Source organism: Lagopus muta, chromosome 27 (genome assembly GCF_023343835.1).
Source record: "Lagopus muta isolate bLagMut1 chromosome 27, bLagMut1 primary, whole genome shotgun sequence".
In the NCBI taxonomy this organism is placed as follows: domain Eukaryota; kingdom Metazoa; phylum Chordata; class Aves; order Galliformes; family Phasianidae; genus Lagopus; species Lagopus muta.
The window spans coordinates 3680116-3703313 of NC_064459.1; the positions used below are offsets into that span (position 1 = coordinate 3680116).

General features: G+C 58.3%; 2 protein-coding genes across 9 annotated transcripts; one reads left to right on the forward strand and one right to left on the reverse strand.

Moving 5' to 3' along the window:
• Positions 1-266: 266 nt before the first annotated feature.
• LOC125685252 (tumor necrosis factor receptor superfamily member 10B-like) lies at positions 267-7651 on the forward strand. Of its 6 annotated transcripts, none has more exons than XM_048928181.1 (10): positions 267-805; positions 1860-2451; positions 5131-5224; positions 5371-5481; positions 5892-6006; positions 6086-6177; positions 6264-6350; positions 6459-6775; positions 7166-7247; positions 7359-7651. In XM_048928181.1, exons 2-10 carry the CDS (start codon positions 2401-2403, stop codon positions 7649-7651), a joined length of 1242 nt encoding a protein of 413 aa, XP_048784138.1. In that variant the 5' UTR covers positions 267-805; positions 1860-2400. The 6 variants fall into 6 exon arrangements, with proteins under 6 accessions (XP_048784138.1, XP_048784139.1, XP_048784137.1 ...); XM_048928182.1 differs by having other exon boundaries at positions 267-594; XM_048928184.1 differs by having other exon boundaries at positions 269-2451; positions 6459-6499; positions 6641-6775.
• A 2433-nt stretch (positions 7652-10084) lies between these two features.
• On the reverse strand, positions 10085-21218 carry RHOBTB2 (Rho related BTB domain containing 2). Of its 3 annotated transcripts, none has more exons than XM_048928177.1 (11): positions 21183-21218; positions 19076-19153; positions 14046-14247; positions 13395-13498; positions 13130-13315; positions 11870-12894; positions 11196-11314; positions 10829-10979; positions 10657-10745; positions 10402-10507; positions 10085-10326 (listed from the first exon to the last, which is right to left on the reverse strand). In XM_048928177.1, the coding sequence occupies exons 2-11, from the start codon at positions 19132-19134 to the stop codon at positions 10097-10099; spliced, it is 2271 nt and encodes a 756-aa protein (XP_048784134.1). In that variant the 5' UTR covers positions 19135-19153; positions 21183-21218; the 3' UTR covers positions 10085-10096. The 3 variants fall into 3 exon arrangements, with proteins under 3 accessions (XP_048784134.1, XP_048784135.1, XP_048784136.1); XM_048928178.1 differs by lacking the exon at positions 21183-21218 and adding an exon at positions 19289-19378; XM_048928179.1 differs by lacking the exons at positions 19076-19153; positions 21183-21218 and adding an exon at positions 16619-16885.
• Positions 21219-23198: the final 1980 nt, after the last annotated feature.

A 23198-nucleotide genomic window follows, 5' to 3' on the forward strand; every position in this document is an offset into this window, starting at 1 on the left:
TACAGCTTGGAATTGATGGGAGGGGAGGGGAGGGGAGGGGAGGGGAGGGCAGGGCAGGGCAGGGCAGGGCAGGGCAGGGCAGGGAAGGGAAGGGAAGGGAAGGGAAGGGAAGGGAAGGGAAGGGAAGGGAAGGGAAGGGAAGGGAAGGGAAGGGAAGCTGCCCTCACCCCATATGATGAAACCAATGTTCATTAGCCAGGAGAACAAGAAGGGCTGATAAGAGTGAGCATCCCTTGCAGCCCTTTACAGCAGGCATCATCTGTGAGTCATTAATTCCCACTTTGCTCCCACACCTTCCCTGCTCCCTGGAGGCAAGCTGTGCTCCTTGCACTCGTTTTATTTACCACCTGCAGCAGAGCCGTGGAAGAGTGAATTTGGTGATGTGTAAGCATGGAGGTGCCCCATTGCAGTGCACTGAACTCACACCCAGTGCTTCTGCTCTGCAGCCTCCCTGGGTTTGCAAGGAGCCGGGCTGCAGGCGATAAGCACGCAGAGCAGCCTGTCCTGGGCTGATAAATCCTCTCCTGCCTGAATTCGGTGCAAATCAACCTTACATAGAAACGTTCTGCACGTCTGGCTGGAAATTCTGGCCAGGTGGGTGGGTGGGTGATGTGAGTGTGTGTGTGTGTGTGTGTGTGTGTGTGTGTGTGTGTGTGTACCCCTGCCTGCAAAGCACTGCTGCCCCGATGTGCTGTGAGCACCCACGTGCCGAGCATAAAGCTGCCTTTGTTCAGAGCTGTGCAAAAACACGACGTCTGCGGTTGTTGGCACGGATCATTCCTGGTCCAAGCTTTATAAATAAGAGGTTTGTGGCTGCGGCTTCCTAGCGAGGATGAGGAGTCTGGGTCCTGAGTGCTGGCGTGGATAAGAGTTCTTATTTCCAGCACTAAATTAAGCAAGTGCTGCTCAGAATGGGAACCGAAGTGCCTGCTGTTAACTGGAAGAATGTGGAGAAAAGGAACAAACAGCCTAAAGCTGGGGGAATGTCTGCATGCTGTGCGTGTGCAGGGCATCCCATCAACAGCAGCAGGTCAGGATGTCGATCCTTCCAGTCCTGCTGAACATGCAGGGCTGGGGAGCAATGTTTGCTGTGAGCTAACTGGGAAAATCAGCTGCCTGCAAAGTGCTGCATGACCTGAGCTGGGTGAAGTCATTGGGTTTGGTTAAGCAAAGGGCGCTGCGTGCTTCTGGGGTTGCTAATGCCCCAGGAAACAACCACTGGTTCATCTTTCTGCTTTAAATCGCACTTGAGTTGAATTGCACTCGGCGTGGACGAGCCCTGCTGTCTGCAGGATGGATTTCCAATTCATTGCCACACCGAGGGGATGCTGCCAGCTGCCCCAAGCTGTCACCTGCAGCCCCGCCGGCCCCATTGCAGCTGCTGAGCATCACTGCTTTCCCCTCCATCCCAAGCTGCCAACCGTGCCCTGTTCTCACCCAATGCGTGGAGCCGCACCATTTATCGCTACCCAGAGCTTTCTGCCTCCGCTCTCACCTGCAATTTCTCTGCCTCGGGCGATGCTTAAAAAGGACCCGGCGCTGAAGGGTTATTTAACAGCCTGGTGAGTCACCTCTAGGGAGGGAGCCCGGAATTCTTGCAAGCTCCGAGCGCTCGGCATGAGTTACACTAGCCCAGAGTTCAAGGTTAGAGAAAGATTAACAAGGGACTGCATTTCTCTGCTCTGCTTTTGGGGTAGTTTTAATTCCACCCCATCCACAAAACCCCGCTGCAGAGACCCGTTGTGTAACAGCAGAAAATCCGGAGGTTTTCCTGCTGATTTTGTGTGTTTTTTTTCTTTTCCCCCTTCATTGAATTTTTCTCCCCAAAACGATCCGGAATTCCCCGTTTTCCGGCTCAGTGGCGATGATGGGTTCATTCTGCACTGCTCTGCTCTGTTCTCCCTACAACCCCATCCTCCATATCAAAGAACCTCAGTGAGAAGATGCTGAGCAAAGCCCTCATCTCTCCCGAGAGCTTCAAGAACAGAAGTTTGGGCACGAAAATCCTTTATATATGTATTAAAAAAAAAGTCTAACAAATCAATAATAAAAGCGTGTGAAACGCGAGCCAGGTTCAACTTTCCCTCTCTTAGTGATTCTGCAGCGAAACTTGCTGCGGTTTCTCGATACGTGAATTTGTGGCGGTGCCTGGAGGTCGTGGCCAGCCCTCTTCTTCCTCCTCCTCCTCCTCCTCCTCCTCCTCGTCCTCCTCCTCCTCCCTACGTCACCAACGATCCCGGCAGTTGCTCACATTGCTTCACTTCGCTCCGCTCGGCGAAGCTGTCAGCTCGTGGAATTCACTGGTGGTTCGGACCAGGTCCCGTTTCGGACCAAACCCCGTCTTCACTCGATCCGAATCCGGATCCCAGCCCGGGAGCGGCGCGCCTCTCACCGCGCACGATGCGCTCAGCTGCGCTCCGCTTGTGCCCCGTCCTGCTGCTACTGTTGGCGGTGCGTGGATGGGGGTGGGGGGCTGAGGGGGGGTGGGGGGGGGGCTGGGGGACACCGGGGGGATGTTTTGGGGTCTCGGGATTCCCGGAGGTGCTGCCCGATATCGGCGCGGCATGTCCGGGCTTGTCGCACCGTCGAGGGGGTATGGAGAGGTGGGGATGGGGGCGGCTTTTGTATGGGAAGTGGTGGGGTGGGAGGCAAGGGGGGTGTTTTTACGGGGGATGGGGATAAGGGGGGGGTGGAACAGGTGGGAGTCTGTGGGAATGGGGGTGTAGGGGTTCACGTGGAGTGGGGGGGGTGATGGGGGAGTGTAGAGGATTGGAGTTCTCCTTTAGCGGGAATTTCTGGACGGGGGGGGAGGGGGGGAGTTCGGGAGTTGCGGTCACCCAGATCGGAAGCTATGGGGGGAGCCGAGGGCATGGAGGGGCTTCCCGGATCTATGGGCTATGGAAGGGGCAGGGGCTGTGGGGGGCTCCCCTGGTCTAAGGGCTCTGCGGGGCTCCCATGATCCCGGGGGCTGTGGGGGGGTCACCTGGCCCCCAAACAGGGGGTGGTGAGGCTATGGGGCCGCTTAGCTGGCCTGGGGGCTGTAGGGAATGCTGGGGCTCCGGGGGCTCAGCCATCAGCAGTACTTTGGTGATGCCCATGGGATGGGAGCGGTGGGCTCTCCTGGGTGGGTTTGTAGGGGACAGGGGTGTGTGGGGCCGAGGCTGTGGGGCACGGAGGGGGGATGGGATGGGCTATCGGCCCTATGGGCGTGTGGGGCTCGGGAACAGCAAGCCTGGCCCTATGGGGGATGGATTCCTACTGCGCTGCCTGGCTGGGAGGGAATTCCCCGCTTTTTGCTTGAGAGCCATTTTGTTGTCGGTGACCATCGGGAACATTCGGCAGCGTTGAGGTCTGGAGGTGCAGTGTAGGAATGCATCACATCAGCCCATAAGATGGGTGCCCAGACCTCAGCGCTGATGGCAGCCGGGGCCAAAACTCCACTGCGCACCATTCGTGTTCCTGCGTGGATGGGTGGTGCCCAAAGTGTGACATACCTACAGCCTCACCTCACCTGGCCCCACAGAAATGCACCCCCGAGGCTGGGGGAGCTGGATTGTGATTTGTGCCATCGCAGAGGCACTCAGACCCTGGTGGGGTGCCCACCGTCCAACCCTAAAAGAGCATCAGCTTCTCGTCCGGTTCCTACCATGTGCAGCTTATAGGAATTCAGTGATTGAGGTGCTGTTTTCCAGCATCTTAAAGCCTCGCTGATGCCAGCACCTGTGGAGGCATTCAGAGCAGCCCCTTATTTGACTGCTTAACTCGGTGCTGCACATGGCTGTCACCCAATGCTGCGCCGCTGCCCCTTGCATCATGCCTGGAGTTGGGCCACCAGCACATGAGGGTTGTGTGCAATGGCTCTGGATCTGCCAGAGCTCAAACTCCAACTGCGTAAAGTCCGGTGGGAAAACCCCTTTGGTGTGGCTGGAAATGGTTCAGGGCTTACTTACAGCCTCTTCCCAAAATGGAGAGCTGGCGTTGTGTTAATGCCATCAGGACGGTGTGAGGTTCCATGTGGGATCGGTGCTGCCATGGTCCAGTGCCTCCCTTGGGTAAAAAAAGGCAGAAAAGAAGGAAAATGCACGGAGTTCTGCTTTGAGCAGATGAGGATATTGGATTCCTCTGCCTGGCGGTTCCTCCAGTGTGGTGCTGGGGGTTTTCCTGCGCACGTGGGTTCTGGCCCTGGCTGCTTTGCAGGGCTGCCATACGGGCTGGGAAGGCTGGTAACTTTATCGTGCACAGTTCTGTTTTGTGACAGTGATGAAATCCCACACACGAGGGGCCCTTCCGAACGGCAGGCGGGGTTGTGTTGTTGGTGAGATCAACTGTGCAGGGTTTGAATGGGGAAGAGCTTTTTCTCCCCATGAGGACAGGCAGTGCGATCTCCGTCCATGAAAACTCCCAGGTCTCGGTTTGGTGAAGCCCTAAAAACTGCAGAGGTGGTGGAAGGCAAAGGGTTTACATCACACAGAAAAAGGCTTTTTGTCCTTCATAAACACCCAAACGGCTCAGGCAGGCGTTTTGACCCGGACCTGAGTTGCTCTCATTTCTCTTCTTGCTCCCTGCCCCAACGCAGAGGAGGTGAGGAGGTGAGGAGCTCCAGCAATGCTTTCTCAGAGCAATGCTGATGGTGAGCGCGGGGCTCGGTCCTCCATTATGGAGGTGTCCCCTCCATGTCATTGTTTCCCTGTGCCCACACCCTTCCTTGCGGGAAGTGATGAAGAGGAAGAGGGGGGGCCAATATTGCTCCTGCAGTGCCTTGGAGGTGCTGCTTCAGCGTTTCTGACTCAGGGAAGAAATATGTGCTCTACGAGGCGGGCTATGGGAAGGGCACAGCGCGGGTACGGAGCCTCTGCCACGTGTCCCTGCGCCCTGTCCTGGGGCCCCAGTGGTGTGGAAATGGTGGGAGCAGCTCAGCCTTCCTCCCCACCGCCTCCCTTGCTGCTCTGCATTATCCCTGCACGGCACCGTGCTGCTTTCTTCCGTTCTGTTGGTTCACGTGCTCAGAAACTGGGGAAGGAAAGCAGGCATAATCGGGTCCAGCAGCTGCGGGTTGTCCCGGTGCGATGCTTCTCCTCTGCACCAAGGGTTTGGGGTGTTTCTAACCCATTTTTCCTGTGCTTTTAACAGAAGGTTCATTTGGGATCTGCTGCGGCAGTGAAGAAGCGGGCAGGCGAGTCAGATGTCCTGGAACCAGACCTCTACAGCAAAAAGTGTCCTATGGGTAAGGCAGCCACAAGCATCACTCCGTGCAACTCAGTGACAGCAGAAGCAGCTCTTGCTGCAAAGACATCTCCACGTCTTGGCAGCGCCGTGTCTCCAGTGTGCTGCATTAACTCGTACTTCTTTCCGTTTCACCCCTTCTTGCAGGCACCTATTTGGCAAATGACTCCTCCAAGTGCCTCCCATGTAAGAAAGATGAGTACACCGAGTATCCAAACGACTTCCCCAAGTGCCTGGGCTGCCGGACGTGTAGGGAAGGTATGAGGTGGTGTGAGGGAGGGTTGCTATCAGAGCTTCTGCATAAGGAGTGAGGACATCTGCAGCAACCCTGAGGAGCAGCTCGTGCTGGGTGTGCTTGGGATGGAGGGAGCAGGCTGCATCCTGACCTGGCGCACTGGATACTTCCAGATCTGTATCTCCAAGCAGCACAGCATCCCTTGTGCAAAGCAGGGATGTGAGTCCTCCAGCAAGGACTGCTGGGGGTTGGGCGCATGGCGGTGCTTGCAGGCTGCTGCAGGAGCTTTAATGCAATCATTGCTTTGGCATGCAGGCATGGCAAAACTCCACCCTGGGGAGCAAGCTGGGCTTCCCTGGGCTTGTGGGTTGTTGGCTGCATGGGGGAGCGGATGGGAGAGCCTGAGCAGAGCTGTGTTGCTTCTTGCCCACAGACCAGGTGGAGGTGAGTCCCTGCATCCCCACCAGGAACACGCAGTGCGCCTGCAAGAACGGCACCTTCTGCTTACCTGACCACCCCTGTGAGATGTGCCAAAAGTGCCAAACCCGGTGAGTTGGGAGCTGGGGAGCTCTTGGGCTGCTGGGGGGATCCCCGGGTGCTGAACCTGCCCCATATCCCCCATTCCAGGTGCCCCAAAGGACAAATGAGGATAGCTCCATGCACGCAGCACAGCGACCTGCAGTGCGGTCCTCCCTTGGACATCTCCTTCAGCTTCTCCAGTGAGTTTGGGATGGGGAGAGGGATGGAGGATTGGGGGCTGCTGTTGTGGCAGCAGCTCCCCACACCCCCGTTTTGTCTGCTTTAGCAGGCATCATTACCATCATCGTGCTGGTTGTGGGCCTGGTGTTCCTGCTGGTGTTCTTATGCTTGTGCTGCAGACACTACGGTGCAGGTGAGGGGGATCGCGGGCCGTAGACGTGGGGTCCTCACCCCACAGGGTGTGGGCAGGAAGGGGACGTCCTGTGGAGAGGAAGGGTGACAGCGCTGCTTTTTCTTCCAGGGGGTGGCGGAGATCTGTGCAGGAAGCCCAGCGCCGTGGTGGTGAGTTGTGCTGGGCTTTGCTCTGCTTGCTCCCTGCATTGCTTGCATGGGAATGCTGTAGTGAGGGGGGGGTGGTTCACCTGCAGCCCCCGCTGCCAGGATGGGGGGCTCCAGCTTGGCTGCTCTGCGTTTCTCTTCCAGCAGAACAGACTGTTGCAGAGGATGGGGATTCAGGACAACAACTGCAATGAGCAGATCTACCTGAACCAGCAGCAGCAGCAGCAGCTGCTCGCCGCAGCGCAGGGCTCAGAGGTTCCCCGTGGTGTGGAGATGGAGGTACGGCACTGCATGGCTGAGCTCTGCTGCTTTCCTCCGCCTTGAGCTGATTAACTCAAGGCCTTCCAGAGCTGAACCAGGGTGTCTGCATGAAGATGGGGGGAAGGTGGAGATGGGAATGGAGATGGAGATGGGCATGGAGATGTTCTATGCCCATAATCTTCGTTCTACACTCAGTAGTGAGCAAATCTCCCCCTGCCCAGCACCCATGAGCCATCGGGATCCTGGTGTTAGGAACCCATCACCCCCATTGAGGAGCATCCCAGGGCTGCATGGCAATCTCCTGCCCCAGCAGTGCCCAGAGATGTTCCCTGACCCCACTGTTAGCAGGGTGCGGGGATGGTGCTCATGCCAGAGCTCTCTGGGTGCTGTAATACGCTTCTTTTTCAGGAGGTGGCACCAAGAACTTCAGATCCCAACGTGGAAACCCAGAAGAAGCTGGTTCCAGTGCCAGGAAAGGACCCCCTAAGCGGTAAGTGTTGGGATGTGCTGGTGGGCAGGGATGGGCTGAGCCTGAGGGCTCTGAGAAAGCTCTTCCAGTCCAGATATCCGCATTCGCTGAGCTTCTCCCTTCTCATTCCAGTTTTGTCTTCCTCTTTCAACACCTTTGTCGAGTTTGTGCCCTTCCCTGAATGGAGGAGATTCGGCCGAACCCTCGGTCTGCGGGAAAACAACCTTTATCAGGCAGAGCAGAACGACAGAGGCTCAGGGGAGCCCTTATATCAGATGCTCAACATGTGGCTCAACAAAGAAGGCAGCAAAGCCTCCGTGAATACACTGCTGGAGACCCTGTCCCAGATCAACCTCAGCGGCGTGGCAGACCTAATTGCCTCCGAACTGGTTAGGAATGGATATTTCCAGTATGAAGTGAGCTGAGGAGCGCAGCCAGCCCTGCGCCTCTCCAGCTGGAGCTGAAGATGCGGATTCCTCTGAGAACCCTTATCTTGATCTTTGTGATAGTATTCTCATGGCTCCTTCCTCCCGGAGCCGTCGCACTGCTCAGCTGAGCCTGGAGGAGTCGATCCCAGCTGGGTTCTTCTCCGCCACACTCAGCGTTGGTGCTGCCTTATGGAAGCCACGCGAGTGCCTTGATTTCATTTGGCCAACGCAACGAGCCAAAAGGTCTTCCAAGCTGCCTTTGAGATCATCTCATTTACCAGCACTGATTTTATACAGACCTCGGTGCAGAACTGCATCTTTGCTTGGTGCGGGCACTCACTGATTCTTAACTGGATCAACGTTTTTAATTTTTTAATTTTTTTAGTGATATTCTGCTTGTAGAACATCTCCGAGCCGACCGTTACGCTTCGTACTGCACGCGTGGTGGGCGAGCATCCCTGGGGCTCTTGGGTTACCCTCTACGATCCATTTAGAGTTGCATTTGTAGCTAGTTCTGCTTGCCCTTAGCAGTAGACACAAGGCTGTAGCAGTGGGGTTGGAACTGGATGATCCTCAAGGCCCCTTCCAACCCAAGTCCACGATTCTATGACTGCAGGCGACGTGGGCGCGATTCATCGGCGCTGAGGTGGCTGAAATACGGGCGGCTCGGCTCATTCCCATTGCCAGGGCCGTGGGGGCCCCCAGCTGGCTGGGTTGCTCCTCCACCTGCAGGGACGACGCACAGCTCAGGGATGAGGAGCTGCAGAGCGATGGAGCTGCAGCCCAACCTGGAGCTCCCCCTGCGCAGGCGCAGGTTTGTGAGCAGCCCCCCCTGCGCCCCTTTCCGTCCTCTCCAGCCCTGTGCCAAATACCAGCAGAACTTTTGTATTTATGTATTTATTAATTGCAAACACGTACATACGTTAACTTATAATATAAAAATAGCTGGTTGTTTTGTTTTTTTACTATGTGTGATGGTGTGTTTTTATACAGAGCTCTGGCCCAGCCAGTTAGTTTTATCCAGGATTTTTTTTTTTACACGTGTCTTTATGAAGGAAGAATAAACTTAAAAACAACAACAATCCTGATTCCTCATCCCTTTTTCCCCTTTGCTTTGCCGTTACGTTTTGGCTTCGCATGCCCTGGACATTGCAGAGCTCTGCATCCCCACCAGCAATGCTGCTGCAGGTCCTCAGCAGCAAACTTCTGCTGCTTTTCCTCGGGTCCCATGCTCTTTAGCTGCCTGTAGAAGCAGGAGGCTGCAAGCTCGGTCCCTGGTGCAAACAGGCTGTGTGCTGCTGGAGCTGCAATGCAAATCCATGCGGTGCTTGCAAAAACCCCAGAGCTGCCCCCAGCCATCCTGCTGGATCACATGCAGGGCATTTCTCATCGCAAGCACCCAAAGCAGGAGCTGCCAGCACGGGGAGGGGGGACAACAGCCTGGTGCTGTGCTCTGCATGCAAACCCAGCAGGGGCAGCTCCTGCAGGACATGCACGGTGGGAATGCTTTCCAAAGGGAACAAAACCTCATCCTACCTGCTGCAAAGCATTGCACCCGCTGCATCTGCTCCTGTGCTCCCGCATCCACGGCTGAGCATCCAAAAAGAGCGGTGACACAGAGCATCACCCAGGAGCATCGCTGCCACGGGATCTGGGTTGTTAAGGGCTGCATCCTTGCTTCTCCGCTCCTCCCAAACACACAGGGACTACGCTGGGCTTTTCAAATAGCATTTATTACAACGGAGCCTTTCAGGCTCGGCTCCCAGGCTGGGAGCGTGGGGTTGGGTGTTGGGGGTGGGGGGTTGGTGGTTTCTTTTGGCTTTTTTGGTGGTCTTATATATATATATATGTATATATATATAATTTTTTTTTTTTTTTTGCTTCAAATTTCTTTCTGGTGAAACGTGTGCACCCTGGGCTCTTGCACTGCTGAGGCCCAAACTTTCCACGGGGAGAGGTGGAGGAGAGGGGCTCCTGTTCCCAGCAGTTGCCCAAACTGGGACGGCCCTCCATGGAAGCGGATGGAGCTGCGGTGCGTGGCTCCTGCAGCCAAGTAGGATCCTCTGCTTGGTCCTCTGGGGACCGGGCTCCCTCCTCACCCTACTGCAAGTCCAAGGGGCAGCAGGATGGCATCCCACAAAACCCAACCCTACCCTGCAGCTCCTGGTTACAACTGAAAGGTGGAAGCAGGACGCTTCTCTTCTTCTTCCTCATGCGGTTGATGTTGGAAAGAAAGAATGAATGAAAACAAAACCAGACAGCCCTCGCGCTCCTGTCACCTCTTCTCCTGCTGCTTTGTGCCAGTCCCGGCGCTGGCACGTGGACAGCAGAGCCCTCGCTGTGGGGATGCACTCCCTCCATCTCCTGGGGGCACCCATTGGTGGCACCCAACGGGCGCCGGGCGGCCTTCCTCCTCCTCATCTCCTGGAGCCGCAGCAAGGATCAAACCACAGCCGAGGAGGAGGAGGAGGAGGAAGAGGAGGAGGCTGTGGCCGCCGACGATGAAGGAGAGGAGGAAGGGGAGTTCCAGAAGAGCCACCGCCTCTTGGGCTGCCGTTTGAGGTGGAGGTAGTCTTCCTTCTCCCGCTCCTTCTTGGCCCGCTGGTAGTGGTCCTCCTCCTTCAGGTACCACACCGGCGGCCAGCGGTGCTTCTCGAAGTACTCCTGGTTCTCTGCGGGGACATCGGGGGTGAGCACAGTGCTGGGTGTCCCCAGCGTCCCCACCGCCCCACGCCGACCGCGCTCACCTCCCGACATGGCCTTCATGTCGCGGGGAAACTTGCGGCAGACGTTGTTGTAGTTGGTGCAGATGTGGTGGAGGCACCAGTCGGCGAGCTGGTAGGCGCAGTGGAACTGCGGGAGATGGAGCACGCGTCAGAGGCACCGTGGGGACCTCATCCATCCCAAGGTCCCCAATCCCCGCGGGCATCAAGGACCCGATCTTGCCGTCCTCTCCGCAGCGGCGGTGTCACCCCCCACCTCGTTCATCCCATCCCACCTACCTGTGCCAGCTCCAGGAACACCAGCACGTCCCCATCGATGTCCACCATCATCTGCGCAGCTTCCATCAGCCCGGTGACGGTGTACTGCTCTGTGGGTGACACAGGGGCTTAGGGGGGCAGTTGGGATGGGTGATTAGAGAGCTGCCACCAAGTTTTGGGGGCACCAACTCACCGGTAAGAGCCACCAAGTGGGGCAGGCAGAGGCGGTTGGCCAAGATGATGAGCTTCATGTCATCGAGGTCAGGGCTGGAGCTGAACTGCCCCGTGTAAAGATACTCCAGCACGGCCCGCATGCAGCTCTTGCTGGTGTAAGGAAGTGCCACCTGCAAGAGTCACACCCATGGTGGTGATGGGTCAACAGCTGGACTTGATCTTGGAGGCTTTTTCCAAGCTTTATGACTCTATGATTCTATGGGCACGGTGGGGACGGGTTGATAGTTGGACTTGATGATCACGGAGGTCTTTTCCAACCTAAATGCTTCTATGATTCCAGCGGTCACCCCATGGCTGTCCCACACCCTCCCTGAGCGCATCCTCACCTCATTAGTGGAGCTCTCCACGAAGGGACCGCCGAACATTGCGGCCATCCAGTCGCAGCTGGAGATGAGCAGGGGCTTGTGGGCACTGATAGCACCGTCATCCAGCACGAAGGTGACATCTGCAAATGAGCAGAGGGACGGCCCTGTCACACAGGGCTCAGCCATCCCCACCACAGGACACCAAAGGCAAGGAGACAGAAGGACAAACGCACGGCCCTGTACTCTGCCCTAAGGATGTGTTTGTTTTCCAGCATTCTCTTAGGAACTCAGTGAAGGGCTACGTCACCCACGGCACCGTGCACAGCCCTGCCTGAGGGCATTCCCAAGGTGAACAGTGTTAGAAAGCAAAGGGCCAAACTCGGGGAGAAAAGCCTCACCCACACACTGCTGAGCATGTCCCCATCCTCCTCCCTGCTCCTCACAAGGACGAGCATCACCTGTTCTGCTCTACCCTGGGCTGTTCCAGGGCTCCCACAGCCCCCCTTGGGATGCCCATGTGAACCAATTCAACTAGAGGGAGAACGTGGTGCTGCATGGCCTAGGATGGCGCTTGGAGGTGAAAACCCCAGAAACGCAACGCCTGTAAGTGAGCACCACCAAAATCCCAAGGAAGGCAGAGCACACGGCGTTTCAGAGCGTTGGTACGGGCAAGAGAGAAGGGGACGGGGTCGTACCCGAGAAAGTCCCCTTGGCCAGGCATTCCTTCACCCGGTTCGTCCTCCGGACGTGGAAGGCTTTGGTGATCTCCTGGTTCATGAACGCCTCGTTGTTGAGGATGTTGGCCACCATCATGCGGAGGTCGAACACCTCCAGCAGCTCCGCGATGTGAGCGATGTGCATGAGGTCCCGCTCCTTCTCATCCAGCTCCCCGGTGTACAAATACTTCAGCACGGCCCGGAAAGGGCCCGGTTGGATGGAAGCATCCATCTTCACCACCACCATCAGCTTGGATTTGTAGGTCAACGGGTCTTCGGCCATCTCCTCCTGGATGCTGATGAAGGCCCGGCTCCAAGAGGAGAGGTCCCGTCCCCGTCGCAGCCCGCGCTCCCCGTTCTCGTAGCGGTTCCCCCGTAGGATCCCATCACTGGTGGAGGCTCTAAGGCACGGTTTTCGCTGGCCGGAGCCGCCCTCCTCGGTGCTTTCACAGATATCAAAGCTCGCAGCTCGGAGGAGGAAATCCCGTCCGTGATGCCTCTCCTCTTGGTGCAGCATCCTCTCGGCCGCTGCGGTGACGGCAACCCCAAAACCATGCCCTGCACTGCTCTGCTGGTCCTCCTCGCTCAGGTCCATGAGGAACAGGTCGTAAAACTTGGAGGAGGAGGTGGAGAGGTAGATCTTGTGAGCGTAGATTTTGATCTTCTCTTGCAGCACCAGGATGACGTCCGCGCACAGGGGGTCCTCCAAGAGGTGGGCCGGGTGCTCCTCGTTGTTGGACGGGGGATCCGGCACCACGATGATGGGCGGAGGGGGCCTGGGGGGCAGGAAGGGGGCTTGGAGGAGGGGCCGCTGCACGTTGCGTAGATGGGACTTCCAGAACTGCAGGTGACGGCGGGAGATGAGGGCAGCACGGATGGCGTTGTCGAAGACGTCCTTGATGCCAAACTGAGCCACCACGCTCGTCTCGTAATAGGGGATCCCCAGTTCTTTGGCCACCTCCCTTCCCTTCTCTGGGGGAAGGATCTCGTTGGGTTTGATTGGCCTGGAGAAGAGGAAATCATGAAGGTGATGAAGAAACCTCGTATAATAAAGAAGATAACGTCCCATCCCTGGAGACACCCAAGGTCAGGCTGGATGGGGCTCTGAGCACCTGACCGAGCTGCAGGTTTCCCCGTTCATTGGAGTTGGACCAGACGGCCCCTTCCAGCTCTATGATTCTACGGCCTCTTTGCATGCATGGCAAGGAGAAAGGATTTGGGGGCACGGATGTCTCCCACCTGGCCAAGGGACGCCGTGCCCGGTTGACGGCCTCCAGGTCGGCGTAGCGCAGGTCCAGCTGGCAGCCCACCAGGATGACGGGCGCGCGGGGACAGAAGTGTTTGATCTCCGGGTACCACATGGTCTTCACATGGTGCAGGGAGTTGGGGTTGGCGATGGAGAAGCACAGAACCACGACGTCGGATCTGAGAGGGGAAAAAAGGGTCAAGATCCACCCGGGTGACGGAACCTCCCACCTCAGCACGGGGTTCTCCTCTCCCCTACCTGCCATACGCAAAGCGCCGGTCTTTGTGGTGGTCTCCAAAGGTGTCCCAGAGCCGCAGGGACACGCTAACATCATCTACCACATCCCGCGAGCGCTCCAGCACCTGTGGCAACGAAAACGCTGTGAATCCTGCAGCTCTGCGTGAAGAAAGTCCCCAAACCCTCCCAATGGTGCAGTCCCACCGAGGGGACCAGCCCACCAAAGGGACGACATGAGTCTTCCCCGAGGAATTTACCCCTCCAACTCCATCCCGATCCCCACGGGGTTGGTCCCTCACCTCCTTACCATCCGAGCAAAGGGACCATTGCCATCAAGATGACCATCCCACCAAGGGGCCACTGCCACCAAGGGGAGGACACAGAGGAACGAATCCCATGGGGAAGCCCCATCCCCATAGGGTTGGTCCCAGACCTCCTGACCATCCCACCAAGGGGACCACTGCCCCCAAACTCATGACAAAGGAGTAAACCCCACGGGGAAGCCCCAGCTCCATCCCCATCCCCATGGGGCCGGTCCCTCACCTCTTTACCATCCCAGCAAAGGGACCATTGCCACCAAGGGGACCACTGCCACTGAACTCAAGACACAGAGGAGGAAACCCCACAGGGAAGCCCCAGCTCCATCCCCACCCCACGGGGTCGGTCCCTCACCTCCTGGCACACACGGTACTGGTCGATGGCCCACACCGTGGGCACGTGGGTGGCGAGGAGCTGGTACTGGGTGAGCGTGGCGTTGCAGGCGCGGGCGCAGATGAGCCGGGTCTTGCCCACCGCGTTGTCCCCGACCACGACGCACTTGATAGTTTCTACGTTTGGCCTCTCATAATCCATGTCAGAATCCATTAATTGGGACCTGGGGGGGGAAGAAGCGACGAGAGGATGCTCACAGCCACCAGCAAGCACGGCTGCCTCCTTCCTCCCTGCACGCATCCCAGCCCGTCCCCTTTAAAATTTAATATCCTCGTGGCTGCATGCGTTGCTGTGCCGCGTCAGACACATGCCCTCCCTCCCTCCCTCTCCCTCTCTCATGCTTGTTCATGTGAGATGAGGCTTTTATTTATTTCTTTATTTTTATTTCCCCTTTCTCCCTTCCCAGCATTTGCAAGCGAAGCTTCCAGATGGGAGCACGCACAGCAGCACCGCCAACCCCTATCGCTTCTATGCACAGTGAGCACAGGGCTCTGCGCCCCCAGCACCGACCTCCCCCCAGTTTCCCACCCTGTTTGCTCCTGCTTCTGACCCACAGCAGCAAAGACGCTCATTGCATTTCCTCCCAGCACCAGGTGCAACATGAAACCTCCCCCGAGGAGCACGGAGCTGTGAGCCCGATGCAAAGCGCGCGCATCCTGCAGGCCCATGTGCACAGCAGCAGCACCATTCAGAGCTCAAATCTGCAAGAATTAACTCCTTGCAGCAGGGAACGGATGTGGGGCATTGCAACAGGGCCAAGGGGCGCTCCATGCACTGCAGTGGGGATGGGGAGCACTGGGCCTGAGGGTGGGGGCATTGCAATAGGGGAAGGAGCGTTGGGAATGGGGGTGGGACAACGCAGTAGGGCCGGGCAGTGCTTTAAGCATCTGGAGGAGCATTGCAATAAGGCTAAGGATATTGGGAGCACTGGGGCTGGGGGCGTTGCAACAGGGCCAAGGAGTGCTCTGTGCATCCTAATGGGCATTGCAATAGGGCTGGGGATGCCTGGAGCACACGGGCTGGGATGAAGGAGATGCTCACAGAGGAAACTGATGGATGAGGATGAGAAAAATAAATAAAAAGATCCCAGTTTCTTCGAACTTTGCAAAGCAGCACATCTCTTCCCCCCTTGTCACCCCCTCCTGAGATGCTATAATAAACCACCAGCACAAAACCTTGGAGCAAAAATACCCCGTAACGATGGCAACCAGCGCTGCACGCGGGGAGCTCCGAATGGAGGCAAGGACTTTGCAATGTGAGCAGCTCCCTCCTGCACACACCTGGCCGTGCAGGGATGCAGCACGAACCCAAAGCATCACAGCCGGGTGGCTCTGGGCCGACCTCAAAGCAAAACTTCCCCATCTGCCACCATCAGCCCCATTCCTTCCTGCTTTTAGGGAGCTGAGATGCTCCTTGGTGGCATGGCAAAAAGGGGGCAGGATGCAGGGCATGCTGCTTGCTGCCCCAGTAGCTCCTGGAGATTGGTTCCCATTTTGTTCCCTTGGAGCAGAGCTTTGTTCTATGGGGTCAGGAGGTCCCCAGGGGGGGTGTCAGGACTCACAGAGCTTTGCAGCAGTTATTTATAGGGTTTCCAAATTCAGCCACCAGCACACGCAGCTGCCCCCTGCAAACTCCTTCCCCAATGCTCCATCTGCCCCATATCCAAACCGTGGGCCCCCAGTACACCCCCTCCTAAAAAACAAGACACCCCAAACTGCTTTTTCCATGCTGCCCAACCTGCGGTTGCCACAGCAACTGCACCATCACCCCCGGGAGCCGTTGCCTAGCAACAAAAAAAATCCTCCATCCCACCCAGCGAGGGGAGGAGAGCCCCTAAAACAGAGTGGGGGCATTGCAAGAGGGCTGGGGGCGCTCAGAGCATCGGGACCGGGGACACTGAACGGGGCTGGGGATGCTCAAAGCATTAGGATTGGGGCTTTGCAATAGGGCTGGGATGCTTGGAGCAGTGGAACTGGGGCACTGCAATAGGGCCAGGGGTGCTCAGGGCACGCAGATTAGCGGGTATGGGGCATTGCAAAAGGGGAAGGGTTATTGGGAACGGGTGTAATAAGCACTGCAATAGGGCCAGGACATCCGGATAAGCACTGCAAGAGGGCCGGGGAGCAGCAGGCCTGGGGCGCTGCAATGAGGCCGGGGCTGCTCAGAGCAACCAGGCTGGGGATGCAAGAAATTGCAAAGGGGGAACGAGTGCAGGGCATTGCAATAGGGACAAGGCGTGCTCCGAGCGTCCGGATGGGCACCGCAATAGGGCCGGGGAGCAGCGGGCCCGGAGCGCTGTTATGGGGCCGGGGGTGCGCGGAGGACTCAACCCGGGAGCACCGCAATAGGGCCGAAAGTGCAGGGAGCACCGGGGCCGATCGCAAAGGGGACCGGAGGACGGGGCGGGGGGGGACTCGGAGCAGCCGGACCGGGGGCACCGCAATAGGGCCGGGCCACGGCTGTGCCCCCCCCCCCTCTCCTTCCCCCCCCCCACGGAAGGATGCGCGGAGGCGGACGGGGAGGTCTGTACTTACACCAACACAGACGAAGCGGCGGCTCCCAGGGGCCGGGGCCGGGCGCAGCCCCCCTGACATGATCACGGCGTAATTTGCGCGGATCGGAGCTGCGCGGCCCCGCGCTGAGCTGCGCGTTTTAAGGCCCATGGCGGCGCCGAGGCCGCTCCGAACTCCGCATCCGCGGTGCGCAGCGCTGCGCGGAGCCCTTTGCGCCGAGCGGCGGCGTTGCGCGGAGCGCTGCGCGGAGCCGCGCGCTGCAGTCGGGGCCGCTCCGCCTCTCATTCACAAAAAACAAGCGGCCCCGCGAAGCCCCGCCCCCCCCGCTCCCCCCGCGACCGCTCATTGGCTGAGAGCGAGCCCCGAGGGGGGGGCGACCGGAGGTTTCTGGGGGTGGGGTCCCATCCTGACCCTCACCCCCCCCCCGCAGAGCCGTGTGCCCCCGTGACCCCCATAGGATGCCCACCTGCACCCACCTGCATAGGATGCTACCCCTGCACAGACCCCCCCCCCCGCCCCCCAAATCCTCTCCGTGGTTCTATCGTACCCTCACCCTTTCACAGGGGTCTGGCACCCACACTCTATGGGGTCCCGTCTGACCCCGAACCCTCCATGCGACCCCATCCTACCCCTAAACCTCCTTCTATGGCCCCCTCCCCACCAATAGCCCCTCCATAGAGCCCCATCGTGCCCACAACCCCCCTCCGTCGGACCCCACCTTGCCACCCGTTATTGCACAGCAGGAACAGAACTGGGGGGTAACCACACACTACGAGGACCACAGAGGTGACCCCTTCCCAGCAGCGAGGGGGAGCAGAGCCGGGGGGGGGGGGGCGCACCCCCATCTCCCCCCCTAAAACGCTGCAACGACGCCTTCACGTCCTCAAATCCCCTCATCGCCACCCCCTCCTCACCCCAATCCCTATAAACCCAGAGCGGAAAAACTCAAGAGTCATCATCACAGCTGCGCGGCTGCTGCGAAAGCGCCCGGCCCCGCGCTCTGACCCCGTACATCCGCATCATGTGATGCCCTCCATCCTCCCCCCGCATCCCCCCCTTCCTCCTCCTCTTCCTCCTCCTCGTCCCCTTTTTTCTGCACGGAGCAGCGCTCTGCTCAGGGTCCTGCTCCTTTTGCATAGGGTTGGGGGTCACACATAGGGTTAGGGTCACCCAGTGGGTTGGGGTCACCCACGGGGTTGGCACTGATGTCGCATCACCAGCACCCAAACCCCAGTGCCCACCTTCACCCCCCCCTGCTCACCTAACTTGCAGCTCAGGGGTCTCTTTCTCCATAGCAGAAGAAGATGGGATCTCTTATCTGAGGGAAGGGGGGGGGGTCCCCTTTGGGGGATTTTTGGGGGGCTGTGGGTTTGTCCCTGGTAATGGGATCTGTGGAGCTGCAGCCTTTTGCTTTTCTTCTCCTTTCGAGCGGGTCATAGGGGGAGGAGGGGGGGGGGGGGGGAAGGAAGCGTGCAGCCCGGTTTCCAGCCGCATGATTTGGCTTTATTTGCTGTAGCAGGTGCTTAATTGTGGCATAAAAAGTTCCTGGCGGCGTTATGGTCAGAAATTCCTAAACGACCCCCCGCCCCTTCACTCCCCCTTCCCCCCCCCCAACAAGATTCCGTGCAAAAACAAAAGCACAATTGTGACTTCCAGGCAAAACAGGCAGCCGTGCTCCCAACCTCCGCCCCGGCAGGAGGCACCGAGTGGGGCCAGCGGGGCTGGGGGGGCCCATGGATGGAGCCCCATGGAGATCACGGGGCTGTGGGGTGTGGGGAGGAGCCCATCTCGCCTCTCTCTGCATCCCCTCCAGCTGTAATTAAAGCTGCTCCCATTTAAGCCTCTCGAACTGATCCCAGTCTGCTCCTCCGTCATCGCGGCTGCTCCCCTGCAGACTGCTCTGACCCCACAAGCAGTAGGGCTGACATCACTCCTCTTTCTTTCCCCTATTTCCTCTCCCAGAAGGGACTGAAGAACCCCTCTGGGTTTTTGGGATGTGTGCAGATGCTGCTCCAGCATTGCCTTTCCCCAGAACCCTATGGGCTCTGTAGGGCTGCAGATCAGCACCGCTACAACCCCACAGAGTCCTAGTGCTCCCCAATGGGGCTCAGTTCCCCTGTAGCCCTATGGGCTCTGTAGGGCTGCAGATCAGCATCCCTAAGATGCTATGGGATCTGTAGGGCTGAAAAGCAACACCCCCGTGACCCTATAGGCTCTGTAGGGTTGCAGATCAGCACCCAGGTAACCCTATGGGCTCTGTAGGGCTGAGGAGCAGCACTCCTAGAACCCTGTGGGCTCTGTACGACTGGGGATCATCATCTGCACAGCGTTGCCAAAGGGCCCAACCACTTCCCTTTGCTGCAGGCAGCACCCAGCCCAGCTCTGCCCTCCTGCAGCACGGTGGCACGCGTTGCACGGGAGCAAAGAGCAAAGCACAGCAGTGGTGCAGGGGGGGGGGGGGGGGGGCGCAGTACTTACAGGCTGCGTGCCAACGCTGTCATTGTCACCGTGGGGCTGCCCTTCCCTTTGGGGTCCATCTCGTGCTCTCGGCGGCGCCTGCAAGGAGAGGAGAGGAGGGCTGAGTGAAGGCATTCACCTCCTGCACGCTGCCACCCCCCACACCGAGGTTGGAAACCACGGCGTGGTGACATGGCCAAGGGGGGGGATGCTGTGGGGAGGGGGGTCTCTCACCCAAAGCATCTCCGCTGCCTCCCCTACATCCCAACACCCCGAGCAAAGCCGAGCCGTGGCCAAGGAGTGCAGGGCTGAGCTTCCCCTGGGCAGAGGTGGGGTGAGGCTGAGCTTTGCTCCTGGCACATGGAGCAGGAAACGCTGCTGTGCTGCCAGATTGGAATCGCTGTTGGAATCAGCCCTGCTCACAGAGCCTCAGCCCTGCAGCTTGTGGCTACAGGGCTCTGCTTATCCAAAGGGAATGCCCCAAGGATTTCCAGCCCTGTGCACACCCCTCGTTGGCCAGGGGAAAGGCCTAAAATGAGCAAAAAGAGCATTTCTGCAAACTGCATCCCCTGTCCCACCAAGCTGGGGCTTCCCCAGAATTAATTCCCTATGTCCACACCGTGGGGCCCATCTGCATCCCATCTCCCAGCCACACCATACTCCGTGCCTTGGGGCTCATCCCACCTCGATACTGCAGGATTTCAGGGCTTCACCACGTGGTTTATAAATATTTAAGCCCAGAAGGATTGCTGCCCTCCAGGGAAAGCCTTACACAACCCCCACATCTCCCCCTTCACCCCAGCCTGGAGCTGGCAGGGCTCTCTGGAGGCATCTTTTGCAACCAGGAAGCAAAGCAAGGCAACACGCAAGGTCCTTCTGCAGGATTTTTGCACCCCGTAGTGGTGAGGCGTTGTCTGATGGGTTTGGTGCTGCTGCACGGATTTTGCATCCCGTAGCTGGGAGGTTTTGTTGATGCGCACGTCCTGCTGCCTCCCCCTGCCCCAAATTTGTGGGCATTTATAGGCACAGCTTTTTGTGCAGCACTCACTTCCCCCCCCCCCCCCCCAGCATTAGGAGTCACTGACGCCTCGTGCAGAAGCTGTTAAGAGCTTCTATTTGGGGAAAGCTCCCCTTCTCACAACACGTCCTGTGGCTTCTCTGCTTCCCATTCCTCCTCACAATGCAAAATAAATCGGCGACGTCGCCAGCAAAACACCCCCAGCAAACAGCCTTGGGGAGTCCATTCTTGGGGTGCATTTGGGGGTGTTGCTGCGGTTGGCAGGGGTTGAAACCCTGCAAGAAGGGTTCCCATGTCCCGTCCCAAATCTGCTGCATCAACTCATGTTGGTTACATCCCAAACGCACCCCCAGGAGCGTGGCTCAGGGCCTGGGGGGGCTGCAGATTTCCATATTAAAAACAAATAGAAGAAAATCAGAAAGGAAGGAGCCTGTTCCTAAGCAACAGCCTCCGGTAGAGATGGAGACCATGAGGTGGAGACCGTGAGATGGAGACTGTGAGATGGAGACTGTGAGATGGAGATTGTGAGATGGAGACCGTGAGATGGAGACCATGGAATGGAGATCGTGAGGAGGAGATGATAGGATGGAGACATAAAATTGAGACCATGAGATGGAGATCATGAGATGGAGACCATAGGATGCAGATTATGAGATGGGGATCATGAGATGGAGTCCAGAGAATGGAAACCATGTGATGGAGAGAGATGGAGACCATAGGATGGAGAGCATAAAATGGAGACCCTCAGATGGACACCGAAAGGTGGAGGCCATAAAAAGGAGACCGTGAGATGGGGGCCATAAAATGGAGACCATAGGATGAGGAGCAGAGGTGCCACAAAGCACCAGTGGAGCAAACTCCTGGGGTCACAGAGCCCCACAGCAGGGATGCAGGAGAGTGGGGAGACTCCAATCCCACCCCTCACCTCCACCGCTCGCCCCAGCCCACCCACCCATCTCCAACCCCGCTGTGCCGACCCCAAAGAATGGAGGAAACCCATTGGGTCGGCCGAGACTCGTCGCCTCTATTGGAGCCAAGCTTGGATGGACAGGCAGATGGATGGGTGGGTGGGCAGATAGTTGGAAGGACAGACGGACGGGCGGCAGTTACCTGTGTGTATCCAGGCGCTGGTGGCTGTGCCCCGGCTCTCCCAGCAGCGCGCTGCCCCGTCGCGATAGGGATCATTTTTATAGGCTCACCCATGTGATCCCAACGAATGCCCCAGGGATGAGGTTTTTTTTTTTGCACTGACACAACCGGAGGGGCCGGCGCTCAAACAAACCTGTTGGACCGCAATCCGCGCTCGGCACCGGGCAGGAATTTTCCACTCTCTGGGTGCGCCGATGCACGATGCACGCCGGGGCCTGCGCTTGCACGGCTCCCTGAAAGAAAAAGCAGGGAGAAAAATGCAAACTTTCCCATTCCCCAACACTCCTAATGGTTGCTCGACCTCATTCCTAAGTTTCTGTGTTGAGGTTGGAGCAAGTAGGGAGAGAAATGCATGGAGGAATGCATTAGAGGCATGGAGCAGACACAAGTTTTGCACTGCGTGCCTTCTCTGCACAGCGCAGAATGCTCCTTCTGCAAAGTGCATGCTGCTTCTGCAAACACAGCACAGCAGATGGTGCTCAGGGTGAGAGATGTGAGCAACCCTTTGCCCCCCCAAGCTCTCCCTGCAGCCTCTGTGCCCAAATCCAAGGGTGTGGATGGGGGCGATGGTGGGGACGCTCTCGGTGGTGTTGATGGTGCGGCGCTGGGCAGAAGGGAGGCATGGACCTGGCTGGGCTGTGATAAGTGCCCAAGGGTGACAGGATGGGAATGGAAAGGGTGAGCCTGGGAGAAGTGCTGGTGAGTCAATGGGAACCACAGGAGCGGGGAAATGACCGCAGTCAGCAGGGCTGAGTCAGTGGGACCAACTGGTGAGTCAATGGGAAAGCAGGGAGCTCATGGAGCGATGGGCTGCAGGTTGTGTGGGGCACACAGAGGGGCACGAGGAGGGGATAGGGGTGACCCGCCGTGGAGTTTTGCACTCCTGGAGCACTGCTGGGTCGCTGAGCCCTGCGTGGGGCTGGATAATGTGCCATCTGTAGGGTTTGCTCGTGTTCCAGCTGTTCTGGGGTTGGTTCTGTGGGGTTCCAGCCTCTGCAGGCTGCCCCAGGTGGTGCTGTGCTGGCACAGCCCTGGGGTCGCTGCTGCCAAGGGGCCGGGCAGCGGGGCTGGGGCTGCGCCAGGCTCTGGGAGCAGACACACAGCGGGACACAGAGCGGTAGGTGGGAGGGCAGGGGGGTTTGGGAGGCTTTCCCTGGTGTGTTGGGGGGCAGCTGCAGGGGTTCTGTGCACCCTGATAGCAGTACATTGGGGTCACCGTGTGGTCATGGTGCTGAGTGCCTGGTGCTGTGCTGGAAGGGGTTGGGGTGGGCTCACAGCAGCACCCGTCGGGTCCAGCAGCGTGGATTTGGGTGGGGGTGGCAGCAGGTTTGGGGGCTGTCTGCCGAGAAGGGAGCAAACGGCTGGGAAGGGGGGAGCCGGGAAGAGCAGGGGGGGCTCTCAGCAGGACTGTGGGTACCCAGCACTGGTTTTGGGGACGTCCTGGAGCATTTCCCTAAGGAAGACTCATAGCTGTGCCCATCAAACCAGCGTGAACCCCACTGGCAGCCAGGTTAAAGCTGCCAGGGGAAGGGTTGAGCCAATTTGGTGCAGTTTGAGTCTATTGGTGCAAGGGTTAATGGTGTCTCCGCTGGGGGTTGGGACCCCTGTGACTTATCTGCTCGCAGACAAGGAGGGGACGGCTCACACCCCACATCCGGGCTGTGCTCCCCTTCTCTTTGGGTGGCAGAGAGCAAACGAGCTGGGGGGCTGAAGAGCTGCACACAGCTGAATCTGAAATGGGGATATTTATAGCCGTCCCTGCCTGGCTGCCCTAAATTCCATGCAGGTCCCTGTGCATGGGGAGCAGAGGGGGCCCCCCAGCCCTGAGACATTTGTAGGGTTCCCCCCCCACCCTGGCTGAATCAGGGCTGCTCCTTCCTCACCCCGTCACCCCTCAGCCTCAGGGCTTTCCCACGAGCGTCACCCGGCAGCGCTGCGTGTTTGGGTTCACTGTCATCCCTTCAGGGCTGTAATCAG